Raw genomic sequence first — 14,519 nt, 5'->3', positions numbered from 1 at the left:
AATCACTGGATGTTGAATTTTTTGATCAGCAAAGTCCTTGAAGGTGAATCACTTTTTTTTTCATAAATCACACAAATAAGCAGAGACATGAGTTCCTGAAAAATATCAAATTTAATTTGGTTATAAAACTTGTTGGCTATTTTTGCCACATGCACACCCACACACAAGTAATCACCATAAATACTGTTCAATGATTTCACTTTTTCTAGCTCCTTTTTTTTTTTTAAACGTTGATTCACAAAGCAAGCACATACGATGTGGACTGAGAGATAACCAGTTCAGTCTTACACAAGGAGAGGAAAAGTGCACCAAAAAAAGGCTGTTGTGAGTGAAAGTACAAACAAGTACAAAAAGCCACTGTGATCAAAGACACTGTGAATGATGGGGGGTTTGGTCACTGTGTTGCTTTGAAATTAATATATTAATATTGATTATTCATCAAACCTGATCACCAATGGAGAAAACTGACACGCCATGTATTCTCAATGATTTTCTTCAGTTTAAATAATAGAATATGAATTATTTTATACAGTTCTGTCACATTTAGGTCATTGATTTCAGTGCATCACTGCATAAGTTTCAACAGCCGCTGAGCAGGAAAATTATTTTTAAACAAAAAAGCTATTTTAAGTGAACACGGCTGTGACTTTTCACCTTGGTAAATGGTCATTACTAATTCTATGTTGCACTGATGACCAGTCATTTTGTTCTGTGTTTTGTTTTTGAATTTCAACTGAACTCAATAATCCTGTATTTACATGTTATAATACACGACATAAAAAATAAATGTTCTGGGGGAAAGTAGAGCAGATTCTATGAAAATAAAGTTGTACAAAGCCTCTTTTGTAGCTTTTGAAGCTGTAGTTGTGAAGTAGTACTTTAGAACAAATTACTTTTTTACACTTCCATTTTACTAACTTAATATTTGGTTATGTCTTAAAAATTAAAATAATTTCCGAGCTGCTTTTAAAGAACCTTTTATGGCCTACATCAATACGTAAATGTCAAGAAGTGACTTTTACCTTTTCAATGATTGAGAATTATGGGTAACAAAAAAAGAGCTCAAGCCTAATAAAATGACATTTTTGTCTTGATTGTGTGATCCAGCGTTGTCACTAACACATTTATATGCCTACACTGATATATGAGAATATGCTGCTATGATGAAGTGCTACAGATGAGTATTCTCAAAACAGGAAACATAGTAATATTGCAATACTTGCTGCTTTGATATTTGTATTGTAGCCCAAAAAAACTCTTTGACTTTTTAAAAAATCGGCATATTCAATGACGAATGAATGAATCAGTGTCGGATATATATGTATATACATGTACACACACGTACTGACTCTTGTCATTGAATATGCCACTTTTTTAAAAAGTCAAGTATTTTTGTGCTACATATATTTCTTTCCCCTGCGTACCATTTGAGGGAGCCCTAGTATCACCGATACGCATAACAGAGTTTGAGAACCGTCGGTTAGAATGAGTTGCCCCGGTGTTGAACCAATACACTTAAGAACATCACTATAACTGTTTTCATGTGCGATTATATAATATTTCTCCACAAATACCTTATAAGGTGACTTTAAAGAACCAGGAAGTGAGGCAAATGTCTGCGAGGCTTTAAAGGTTAGCCCTCCAGATTATCAACATAAACCTGTGCAGAGACAATGGAGGTAGCAGCACGTCACGACACTCACAGGAGCAGGACCGACATGTCCTCTCCTTTTAGAAATAAACATCAGTGAACAGGACAGGTGCTTGAACATGAACATGAACACCCATACACACACACATACACGGAAACCACTCGTTAGACAGACCCACTTTTGTGCAATAAGAAGAAGAGACACCGAAATATCCTCGGGAACTAGGCGTTTCATGACAGTTTGACAGTGATGACAGATGGCCGGGGTTTTTAAATTTTTTTTATAATTCATCAAAAGTGACGACGCACAAGAGATGGTAAAACAATATTCACTAAGTCAGACACGGAATGCCACGCACATATTGTTTTGATAAAGGCCACTGAGACAGCTGAGCTCGTCTGATGTTATCTTACATTAATGCCCCGTCGACTGTCTCCTCTTGTTTTAATCACAGAAACGTTCTATCAGTCGAATCACAGAACAGAAAAGACTTTTCCCACTTGTGCTAGTGTACCACCTTTCTCTGATATTGCACTGTATAAAGCTCTTTTGTGTATGTGTGAGGGTGTGTGTGTGTGTGTGTGTGTGTTAGCAGCCAGCATTTCTTCAGAGAATGCCTCAAGAACAGTGTAATTCCAGACATACTGTACTGTATGTGCACTGCACAAATTTTGGCCAATTCATACTGTACCGTGGCCCACATATATGTGTTTGTAACCATCTGGTGACAATACTGCTAAAATAAATCATTTTTACTTCAACGTAAATGCACTGTTTTCACAGTTACCCTGAATGAATATAGAGTATCTTCGAGCAATGATGAAGAAAAGGGAGAATAAAGTACATTGTCATGAAAATCCTAGTTTTTTTCTTTCTTTTTTTAAAGTAATCTCAAATTAAATTACATCACAGTAATATATATATATGTATATACTGTATATACATATATAATTATATCATTTTTGAGTGTGACTGCAGTGAGCCGTTCCTTGATTTTGGCACTCCACTGTACATCAACTGTATTTCTTCCAGTAGAACATGAATTATTGAAGTCTTCACTTCAACGGGCTCAAGTCAGTCCAGCAGCCAGAGGTTTGTCCACTGTGACCAGTGGCATTGGATCAGAGTTGATTGTATGGATGCAATTTACAGGGTCTGTCATGGACGTACATCGGACTTTTCTTTTGTGATATTTGTGTTGGTTATTTAACGGGGGACAGTCTTTTGAGGAGTTTCTTCCCTTTGGAAAGAAGTCCTTTCTTCTTTTTGTTTGCCAGATCTTGGGGGTCCCGGGGATCCAGCGGCAGGTGGGGGACCCTCGTAGGACTGAGGGGTCTCATGGTGCCTGGCAGGAGAGGACGCACAATGGGTGATGGGGCTCGCACGGGCGTGGCACTGTGGTCGACCAGGTCAGAGGTGTCAGTGGTGACCTGAGAACAGAAGCCATTGGGAGGCCGTGGAGGCAAGGGGCAGCGAATTATAACATGACCTGAGCCGTGATCTGTCAGTCTGTGATAAAGGTGCGATGTTGTTCCACCCATGTATGTGTCGAGTACTAAATACAGGGCCTAAGTACAAATGATCGACGCAGGAATGGACAGAACTTCTAGCAATAACTTTTTTATATAAACAATGTGGCTTAATTCAATATTATGGAGTTTGTGAATCTGTTTGTCTTGGGTATAGAAAAATGACTTGACCCAAACCATCATGGTCTGTGTTAATGCAATTAGGTTGCACCTACGCCATGGGCCTCTAGGTCAAGGGTCCCCAACCCCTGGCCCACAGACCGGTACAGGTCCATAGGTCATTTGGTGATGGCTGCAGTGGGACACGGTAAAATAATTTTATTTTTACATATTTACTTTGTTCAAAGAGAATCCAGTCATATCGATCTACTTTCTTCATTTAAAAATAATATGGCAATATTTCAAAATAGCGTGTCATTCAGACTCCAATACTAACAAAATAAAGTCATTTTGAAAATGCAATGATCCTTCAACCATTGGGTCAATGGTACTAGTCCGCACTAACGGCCAGTACCGGCAGACCAGTCCATTGTACATAAAACTTTGGAGTCAGATGTTGTAGGTGACAATAATATACTATTTAATACCCCTTAAAAATATGACCCATTAAATGTATGTCGCCATGTTATACGGGAGGGCATTGACAGATCAACGCATAGAAGTAAGAAAGTAAAGTATGGAGAGTTACACTGTTGGACATCTGTCAATGTGATGATGTCATAAACTACTCGTCAACTTGACTTTGAATTTTTTGTGAGATTAGTTTACATGAAAAAAGCATAAGTCGTCAATGCCGTCACAGGTCCCCAACTCCTGCTCCCTGGGCTGGTACCAGTCCAGCAGGCTGAAGTGAATTTACTTCATTTAAAGACAATCTGGAAAGTTTTCAAAATAATACATCTTCCAGACTCCAACACTAACAAAACAAAGCCTAAAACTGTTTTATTTTTAAAAATGAATGATCCTTAGTGATCCTTTAACAGACCCTCAATGAACAGCAGCACTACTAGTCCCCGTAACCAGCTGGAACCTGCAAACCTGGACCTTAGAACGAGAAAGGGTCGGGGAGCGCTGCCCTACAGTACCATATAACACATGGAATAAAATATTAGAAGAGTGATGACACACTGTCACCAACTTACTCCTCCTCCCCCGCTGTACATATACTGAAGAAACTCCTGAAGAATCCATTATATGGCTGGGCAGTACATTAGCACACCACAGAGTAGGTGAGGTCCACCACCAGTAGACCATGAGGGAATACACAGTACAATCAGATACAGTACAACACCCAGGGACACAACTGTAGATACCAGGCTTCTCCTCTAATGCATCAGCAGCTGTGGACACAGTTTCAGTAAGACGTGTGTCTCTGAGTCTTAGTGATTGATTATTCACTTTCTGCTTGGACAGGTGATGATGACACACATTCGCACTGTCAGAATATATAATAATATATTTCAGACAGTTTAAACAAAAAGATATAATCATTTTAAAAAGGGGAGACTGGATGAATGTACGGTCTTTTAACCAGTTTCGTCCTGTGTCAGAAGTTTTGGACTATGACACACCCTTTGAGAAATACTTATAAGTACAAAATGAGAATTTCCAATTGCATCTAATCACTTTGTAATTAAATCAAATCCACAGACCAAAACGAACTTTGTTGGTTTTATTGATTAGCCATGAGGAAGCAGAGCATGTGAAAAGAAAAACCCTCAAGTGCTTCGTCTGGAAATGGCATTTTAAAAGCCCTTCTCTGTGACCACAAGCTGTGTGCATTAGCACCACAAGTTTGGTATCTCAAGTTGCCAACTTACTGTACAAAGCCATTTATGGTGTGAAATGAACAATCTTCTTCTGTTTGTTTGTTTTGTTTTGCCAAGCGGGTGAGAGAAAAACGAAAAAGAAAAGAAAAGAAAGAAAAAAAAAGGGAAATATCAGATGTGGCAGCATTGTCACCCTAGGAAGAACCCACACCACTATGGCAACTGAAAACAACAACAGCAACGTCACCAACACCAACACACATGAACACAGGGCACAGAAAGATTGTTTTTTATATCCAATTTTTTACCTTTTATTCATTCATTGTAACAGTACAGAATGGATGTCTCAGTGCTGTGGTTAGTGTTTTTTTTTTGTTGTCTCTCGAGCTCAGAGCGAACATGGTATATCCACCGTCCACATGGCTGAAAAATAGATCTGATGTGTGTGCGTGTGTGTGTGTGCAATCTACACAAAGAAACAAAGCCTCTTCAAGGAAACACAGCAGTCGAGCCAAGAAAGGTAATAGAAAAATGTATCAAGTTTGAAAAAGGCATGCATTTCCTCTTCCTCTCTCTCTCTGTCTGTCTTTTTTTCATCTTCTACAGTAATTTACTTCAGTGTCATTTGGAAGCAATTCATGACGAATGTCGTTATAATACGCAATCACCACAATCAGAGCGAGTGTTTTAGTGCAAAGGAAGTACCAAATTGTGTTGTGAAAGGAAATGAGCTGAGCCTTTTTCAAGTCCTCCACCAGTGCTTCATGCATGGATCCACCCTCCCCCATCCTCCCACAGAGGCTCCCACAGTCTACAGTATCCTCTCTCTGTCCATGTCAGGCTTTGCTTCTTCCTTTCTCTGAGACTCAGAAAGGTGTTAGCACTGGGTTTTTGCTCTCCCCCTTTTTCCAAAAGGGTGAGGGTGGGGATAGCGGGAGGTGGGGTTGTTAGTTGGTTGAGGAACACCACTGTCACCACATGGACAAAACACACACAATGGACAGCACACAGACGGCAAGTGGAGAAGCGAGAGACGGAAATCAAGAGAGAGAGAGAGAGGACGGAGGATATGGATGAACACAGGGCCTAACGCTGAGAGCGGCGATGATGATGTACCCGTTTGCCCTCTGGAACGGTGGCGTTGGCAGAGTTGGCAGGGGGGCGGTTGCCAGGCTCCTCCGGGGGGTAGTGGCACGGAGTGTCAGTCAGATACACCTCTACGTCATCAGGCACTTCTTCCAGGAAGTTAGAGGGAACCAGACCACGGTGGCCATTGATCTCACCCTAGACATTCAAACGCAGGGGTAGATCAGACTCAAACCTGACACAGTATTTCCCGATTTTAATCATTCTTTCTGCTTCCAATAAAATGATTTCAGAAGACTCAAACATCCACTAATGGATCGGTAAAACTTTGTTCGACCAAAACCAGAAGAACGCCTGCTGCAGGAAAACCAAGGAAGTTCGACAATGATAATTAGAAAGGCCATTTGCTTCTGTTTGTGTTTATACATATATGTATGTTTGTGTGTAAATATATAGGTGTGGGTGTGGCTTTGGAAAGGTGTAAGACGGGGGTCAGTTGCTACTAACAGAACCAAGGTCAGAACCTGTTGTTACCTTTAACAGATCCAGGTGGTGCTAATGGCTGAGCTTTTTCCAATTGTATATTTTAATTGTTTTACTGCTTGACATTACTATTAATGTACTTATCAACACGAGAACAGTTTGGAACAGCAGGGACAGAGACAGGCAGCACTCACATAATAGAAGCCATCTTCATCAATGTCTCCAAATACAGCCATGATGTCTCCTGCACAGAAGGTCAGCTCCGCCTTGGAGGAGAGAGAAAAAAAAATATGCAGCTCACTTTGTCCTAGGTTACTGTAAACGAAGAAAAAAAAACAACATTTTCTGAAATATCTGAGAATCTTGTATTGAACACTGGTGTAGCCTCCCAATAGAACGGCCCTAGCGTGGTTTTGTACCCCTGCTGTGAGTGTTTTCATTAAAAACCATGGCTTAACTGTTTTTGGGTGAACTGCATTATTTTGAAACTTTTACAAGAAAAATTACAAGGAGATTTAAAAGTGTATATTTAATGTATTGTGGTTCTGTATGTGGCTGTAAGTGTTTCTGTCCTCAGGAGTGTGTGGTACCTCAACATCAACATTGGGGGAGCTCTCTCTGGGATCGTAGTCGTACAGAGCCACCATCCTCCTCGAGTGCTGGTCTCGACCACGGCCTCGTTTGTTATGCTCTAGAAGTGGGAAAAGTTGCTTTTTCGCCATAAAGTCTTTTTCTTACAGACACTTTGACAGTGATTAGTGCTTTGGAGCCTGTGTGTTGTTACCTATTCTGTCCACAGGTGTGCTGAGAGGCAGGAAACCCTGTTTGATGAGCTGGTCCATGGTCTCCTCGTCCTCCGCCCGAATTTCTGACACCATGTTGCAGGGGATTAGACCCATCCTACCCCTCACCTCTCCTCTGTAAAACCCGTCTGTATCTTTATCTCCATATATCTGAGTGAAGAGAGGGAGAGAATACTCACAAAAACTAAACAAACCAGAGAGAAAAACAACGGAAAGATGGTGTTGAACCCCTACCCTAATGATCTGTCCCTCTTTAAATGGCAGCTCCTCATCAGCTGCATCAGGATTGGGAGACATGGACAGAGGATCGTAGTCAAAGAGGGCCACAAAAATCCTGAAGGACTCCTCGGGTTCGGACTCGTCATAATACGTGGGAGAGCGTCGATCCCGATCCCTGTATCCATCTTAAAAACATCAAATGCAAAAAGCAATTGTAAAAAAAAAAAAAAAAAGACTACAAAACTGCTGTGGATGAGACAATAAATCAGGTTCCAGGGAAAGAATAAATCAAAAGGTGACAAAAATACATTTTTATCTAAAGGAAACATTAATAATAATGTTAATAATAATAAATAATCTCATAGATTCTAGCCCAATAAGTAAGAAGACCGAAATAATCATGCAAATAATAATCCTAAAAAGATGTGTTAAATGTTAAAATCTGTAATTTATTAATGCACTTGAACCCAGGTTCTCAAACTCTTGGCCATGGGGACCACTTATGGCCCATGAAGCCCAAATCTCACCAGTGACTAAATGTCAAAAATATAAAATATTATTGACAACTAGTTATAGAAGTAGTTAATATTATATGAATTTAGTTGTGAGTTAATATTTAAAATAACAGAAATGACTTTGTCCCTCCAATGAATTGACTGTGGCAGCAGTGGCACCTCAGCTCATTGGAGTTTGAAACCTATAACTAGAACCTTCATTTAGCAAGTACAAATAAAAAAGCTAATATTTTAATTTATTTTTTCTTAATTTTGAACATAAAAATGAATGCCTGGAACATGTGTTTTACATGGACAAACTAAATTAATCAAAAATCTCAGTATTTTTTTGAACCATAACAAGGTTTTAATCAAAAATCTGGTCAGTATTTTTTTGAACCATAACAAGGTGGTTATGTGCATTAAATAAACACAGACCTTAGTTTTAAGACACTGTAGTATTTTAGTTGAAATGTGTTTTCCATGAATTCCTCTTAACATATTAACTTAATCTAAACAGACTTAGAACTATGTTCTAGGTCACAGGTGCCAAACTCAAGGCCTGCGGGGGAAATTCATTTTTTGTGGCTAGTATAGAGTCAAAGAAGACTGTGTTTTAATTTTCAGCCTGTTGAGTGATTGAGTCTGACACCCTTGCTCTAGGTATTACTTGTGCATATAAACATGCAGACAGAATCTTTGCTCATTCCCACATATTTTTGTCTGTCTGTTACTGTATGCAGAGAGGAAGAAATGAAATGCAAGACAAACCATGGTGCAACAAACTTTAGGAATGGGGAACATGACGACATCGAACAAATCATGCATACATTACTACACAGGTCTGTACCAATTATTCAAACCTAAAATAAAATAAAAAATATGAATACAGTTTAAACACTAGGGGCAGCAGATACTAAACAGTGGAGTTTTCTTGCCATATAGATCAGTGTGATTCTGTTGCACCGCTGCTTTACTTTGATGATGAAGCGCACAATAAAAGGTAGCCGATACTTCAAAACTTCAGACATTTAAATGAGTCTTCTCCATTTACCACAAATATCTCTTTCCATTTTCATGCACAATTGCTCCCATTAAAAGTGTAGGGTGTGTGGTTGCACCACAAAGGAAGGAGGGGAGGGGGGGAGAGCAGGCATCTGGAGTTCAGTGCAGCGAGTGATGCATTCACTGAGCAGTCAATCAACCATTTATCATCTATCATGGAGTCATACTGCCTGGAGCCCTGTTACCAGTGCGTCCACAGTTATAGTGCAGTGCATGTCATGCTGTTCAACTGTAAAGCATAATAATATTTATTATTATCTTAGACAGAGAGAAAGACAGGCGCTTGCAAGTGTCCTCAGCTACTGTTTGCCATTTGCCAGTTGTTGCTGGTGGCGTTCGTTCACTTGTTGCCATGCTGCCATGGTGAGAACAGGACTACAGGGCACATACCATGGAAAGACCTGGTGCAGCCCATGTGCCTGCGGGAGGGCCGCGTCCTGTGCCGAGCTACCTTGCCATAGTAAACATCCTCGTTGATGGGGGAGAGGTTTCCCTCACTGTTATTCTCAGAGGTTACCTCTGGGGGAAACACCAGTTAAAGGATGATGGGGTTACAAAGTTTAACCTTCACCTGCCAATAACAATAACAGATTGCGTTCCCATCTAAAACCGACAGGTTAAGACCACGGACTGTATAAATGAAGTGGACCCAGCCATCTAGTTCCAAACTGTGGTTGAATGAAGATGCAAAATGAATATGAAGTAAATTGTCATCAATGAATATCTAAAGGAACATGTCATTATGTCGCCAAAACTATATGTAGTGAAATACAATGATCTGTAGTTTCAATTAACTCACAATTTACATTTTAGTGTGAAACCTGGGCCTGTTTAGTTGAACACAACAATGATATACTCGTAAGAATTGAAGAAAGACACACATGAAGATTTTAGCTATCTGCTGTTTCCTCAAGGAGGTGCATTTAACCATTCAGGCCCGTCAGTCACATAGACCAACAATGACAAAGTATTTTCAGTAAATGAATATCTGCTATCAGTTACTATTAGAATCAATTATTAAAGTGATTTTTCCTTAGACTTCTAGTGAGACGAGGCTGCTCCTCTTGGTCTACTTCCAATAGCATAACTTTAGGCTATAGCTACTTTTATATATACTGTCTACTGGAAATAGTGCAGAACAAAAGAGCATTAAAAACATTGCTGAATCAGAGCATTACGTTAGGATATTATTGACATATAAAGAATTAGTTTTCTACATCTGCAAAGCAAAATGTATGTCTAAATAGTGAAGGGCATGTGCATGGTTTGCAGACACATCTGGAAACACAGAAAAGCTCATGATGGCATCAACAACAAAACGAAAACACGATCCACTTCAAACGTCATGATTTTCCTCCTCTCACACCACAGCCATTCCATTACTGACCAATAGAGGGGACCATGAGGGGTCGTCTCTGAGGCTGAGGACCACCGTGATTGATTCTTCTCCCCTTTTCTCGATCATGACTTCCTCCCCCAGAAGTGTTCGTCTGGCAAACAAACACAGTAAACATTCACAAACATTAGATGTTCAAGAGGTCAAGTCACAGGAAATTGGACAGACTTAAAAACAGCATGTGGCAAAAAAAAAAAAAAAACTGATAGAATTGTATGAAAACAAATTCATGCAGCACTCACAGACAGGCACACTGAAACACAGACATTTAGGACACACAGTCATACACACACAAACCCACCAAAACCTTTAGATTTTTAATTGTTTGAAAACAAGCACAGTACTTTTTATACTGAAATTGTTTCAGAGAAAGGTTTAAAAAAAGGATGTGTCCAAAAACTATGCTCAGTGTCGAGCTACAAACCACAAATCCACTCTATCTCTTCCTATGTTGCCACACTGGTAGACCACAATCCTAACAGTAAAAATAAGAACATGGGCTACCTCTCACTCAACTATAAAATGGCACTAGTATTGTTTGCAGGTCTCTTTTGAAAGAATGTGATGTACATTTTGGAAATCAGATACATAGTTTAGGAACGGTGGTATAGTGGGTTGTAACATGAAAGTATATGTTTTTATTAATGGTAAATGGTAAAAAAAAAGTACATAAAAGTATGGGTTTGTAGTCATGTGGGTGTGGTTCCAACACCTCTTCTTTATGAAGGGACCAGTAGCCCATAATACACAACTTATACACATATTATATACATTATCATCATCATCATCCTCACCCTTTCTGTAAACACAAACAGAAGATAAATGACATGATTAAATTACCAAGTAATCCAAGTAGAGAAACCAACTTCTTTTCCAACATTTCTACAGTGCCATTTATTCCTTAATGGTGAGTTAATGTTCATAATCACCACCAACATTATCATCTCCAACGTCATCACGTCAATTAAGTCAGCAGCAAATTACCTCAACCGACCACAAGAGCAGTTAAAAGTGAGGGAGGCTGTCTGAGAGTTTCCTGAACAAAGTCCATCGTTTGCCACACAACTCCATCATGCCACTTTTCATTTCTTCTTTCTGTATCCATCAGCTGAAAGCTCCGACTTATTCCTCGCCTTTTTTGTCCTGATTTGACTCTAAACAACACATACTGAATGCCAATCGAGGCAGCAGACTCAGTTGAAGTATCTGTGCCTGTGCAGTTCACTGAAGAATCATAACTTTGGATGTTCATGACTCTTGGTTTAAAATAAGTGCAAAGAACTGCACCTTGGCTGTGTTGTGCGAGTTGCGTCGACGTCCCTCTTCCAGCTGCATCTCAGAGTACAGCTCCTCCTCATCCTCCTCCATGATGTCAGACAGGTCAGAGCCCCGGCTGCTTTCGCTGTGATAGTCTTCATTGTGACTATAGTTAGGCTTTTGGGTCGTCGCACACAGACAAACACACACACAAACAAACAAACACACAGACGCAGTTGTTTAAGGATCACATACGGAACGTACAAACATGCACACACTGAAACATACACGGATGGGCGTGAGTTACAACCACGAGAAGTGCATGCATGCAGCCACCCAGACGTGCATGCACGCACACACCGGCACACACACATCCTAACTTGCACAAACACCTCCGGGGGTTTCTATTTAAAAAAAAACACACTGAATGTGAAACGGGAAAGAGGTCAAACCGTCATGTTCTTCTTACCGGCCTCCCCAGCTCAGATCCTCTGAGGAACTCGTCCACTGAGGGGCCTCTCCGTCGGCCACGAGCAAACCCCTCCTCATCTTCCTCTTCCTCATCAGAGTGATGTTGGTAAAATGAATGACCCTGCTCTCCATAACGCCCCGGCCGCCTGTCCCCCTGAAGAAGAAATAAAAAACAGGGAAGTGAGTAAAAAGCTTAGGATGTAATTTAAGCTAATATTATTATATATAATTATATATTAATATTATTTTTATAATGTCAGACGATATGACTCACTGACGGACACAACTGTCAAATGGAGTGTAAAGTACTGGAGCCTGATTGATATTGTTGCGGACAACGATTTCACTTAAACATTTTTTTGTCATATTCAGGTGAGTTAATTTATATTGATAAATCACGATTAATCATGAGTAATCACAATCAAGATTCATCATGATTAGTCGTGATGGATCCAGGGATTCAAAATTGTAATAGTTTGACAGTCCTTTCATGTCCGATGCCAATACTGCAACTTCTATCTTGGAGTATCAGCAGATACCGATATCAATCCGATAAACTTGTCTCCTCCAACACGCCACAGGCTACTGTTGCTGAGGTGATAGTATAGGCTCTCTGTTTATAGCATGGCGTGCAGAGTTAAGTTGAGCATTTGGGCTTAGGCATCAGATCAGACAGGCTAAAGTTGTTTTATTAGATGTTCGATACTGAATTCTTTTCCGATATCGGACCAATACCAATCCTAAATATTGAAGTGAGACATCCCTAATATATCTATTTATATTTGCATACATTCTCTGCTGTTCTAATTTTCATAAAGAGAATTACAATGTGTACTCAGTTATGACCTTGCCACTTTCTGCCGCGACCCTCTGCGCTGCTTCCCGGGCAATGGCCTTGGCCATTGTGTCTGGGATCAGTGTCCCTCTGGGCTGTGGAAGGATCCTCTGCGGAGAGGGCGAGCGCAGATTGTCGAGGGGAGGAGCCTCAAGGCTGTGGCCGTGCATGGGCATGGTAGGCTGGGAGGAGGGCGACCGTTTGGGATCCCAACCAGGCTGGCCAGGTGGAACAGCTCCTCCGTGGTGGGCTGCGTGCTCTTTGGCATCCAGGTCTCTGGCACTTACTGGTCTCTGAGGTACAGGGTGGGGTTGAGGGTGAGGCAGCAGAGGCAGTTGGTGCTGAGGCCTAGGACCTTGTTGGGGTGGGCGTGGCTGAAGGTGTAATGGTTGGGGCTGAGGGTGTGGTGGCCGGAGCTGGGATTGCGGAGGTCCGCCCGGGTGAGGAAGTCTGAGATGGGGTTGAGGGTGTGGAGGGTGCGGTGGGAGTGGTTGTCCATGAGCCTGGGGTGGCGCAGGAAGGGGAAGGGGAGCATGTGGAAGGTGAGGCGACGGAAGGTGAGGTTGAACGTGGGGGTGCGGTGGGGGTGGTGGACCTGTGTGGGGGTGCATTGGTGGCGGCAGGGGAATCGGAGGTAGAGGCACCAACAGGTTGTTTGGAATGACAGCGACTTGGGAGTCGTGGGATTCTCCCTGTACTGACAGCGTCCTGACAATGACCTCTCTGGCCTCCAGGCACTGAATCCTCGTCACGTCCACTGTGACATAGTCTGCCATGGGGTACAACACCTCTGCTATCTGGAGTAAAAAACAACAGAGAATATTAAGAATATTAAGTCTACAAAGAGGACATTACATCTATAAAATACAAATGAGACATGAAGAGGACATTGTCACTCATTAGAACCTACTGTACATAGGTCTAATAATGAGACAAAAACATTTAGCATCTTCACTTTACTTCCAAACAACAAGATATTGAAAAAACATCTGCTTTTCTTTTAGGTAGAATTAAAATTAACTTGCAATTTCATTATGTAAAATAATCTGTGGTCGAAAGTCATTAATGTTTTAAGACTTTTCAAATATACACACTACAGTACTCCTAAAGACAACTATTAGCCAAATAATATTGAAACACTTTTTAAAAACTTTTAAGATTTTTCCAAACTTTTCCAGAACTGAAAGCTCCCTTAGCCAGCATTTGGATAGTTTAGCTTAACTTTGGTTACCCTTAGCCTTTTCTATTCTAATTTTTCATTTTCTTAGGTTTTTCTGTGTAATGCTCAAGATTTATTTTAATTTAGTCTTCCTCAACATATTTTGGTTAATGTTAAGCTATGTCTGGGTTCACCTGTAATACAACTACAACAAATCTTAATTTTTGTTTGTCCCTTTTAGCTACGTGTGTATTTTCTTGATGAAGAATTCACAGATTTTGAGATGTTTTTGACCTAAATT

At 40.6% G+C, this 14,519-nt stretch overlaps 1 protein-coding gene across 4 annotated transcripts in view; it reads right to left on the bottom strand.

Annotated features, from left to right (window-relative positions):
- rimbp2a (RIMS binding protein 2a) overlaps positions 1-14,519 on the bottom strand; it is a 64,608-nt gene continuing 50,089 nt past the window's right edge. Inside the window, exons 15-25 of one of the 4 annotated variants that reach the window (XM_025062815.1) lie at positions 13,071-13,856; positions 12,223-12,378; positions 11,784-11,930; positions 10,488-10,590; positions 9,491-9,619; positions 7,557-7,726; positions 7,304-7,472; positions 7,110-7,210; positions 6,714-6,785; positions 6,067-6,234; positions 1-3,082 (exon numbers count right to left, since the gene is read on the bottom strand). In XM_025062815.1, the coding sequence (XP_024918583.1) occupies positions 2,855-3,082; positions 6,067-6,234; positions 6,714-6,785; positions 7,110-7,210; positions 7,304-7,472; positions 7,557-7,726; positions 9,491-9,619; positions 10,488-10,590; positions 11,784-11,930; positions 12,223-12,378; positions 13,071-13,856 (2,229 nt within the window). In that variant the 3' untranslated portion in view covers positions 1-2,854. The remainder of the gene's footprint in view (positions 3,083-6,066; positions 6,235-6,713; positions 6,786-7,109; positions 7,211-7,303; positions 7,473-7,556; positions 7,727-9,490; positions 9,620-10,487; positions 10,591-11,783; positions 11,931-12,222; positions 12,379-13,070; positions 13,857-14,519) is intronic. The other 3 variants (XM_025062811.1, XM_025062812.1, XM_025062813.1) reach the window with 3 other exon arrangements.

Source organism: Cynoglossus semilaevis, chromosome 14 (assembly GCF_000523025.1).
Source record: "Cynoglossus semilaevis isolate Cse_v1.0 chromosome 14, Cse_v1.0, whole genome shotgun sequence".
Taxonomy (NCBI): Eukaryota; Metazoa; Chordata; class Actinopteri; order Pleuronectiformes; family Cynoglossidae; genus Cynoglossus; species Cynoglossus semilaevis.
This window is presented reverse-complemented; position numbering and strand designations above follow the sequence as displayed.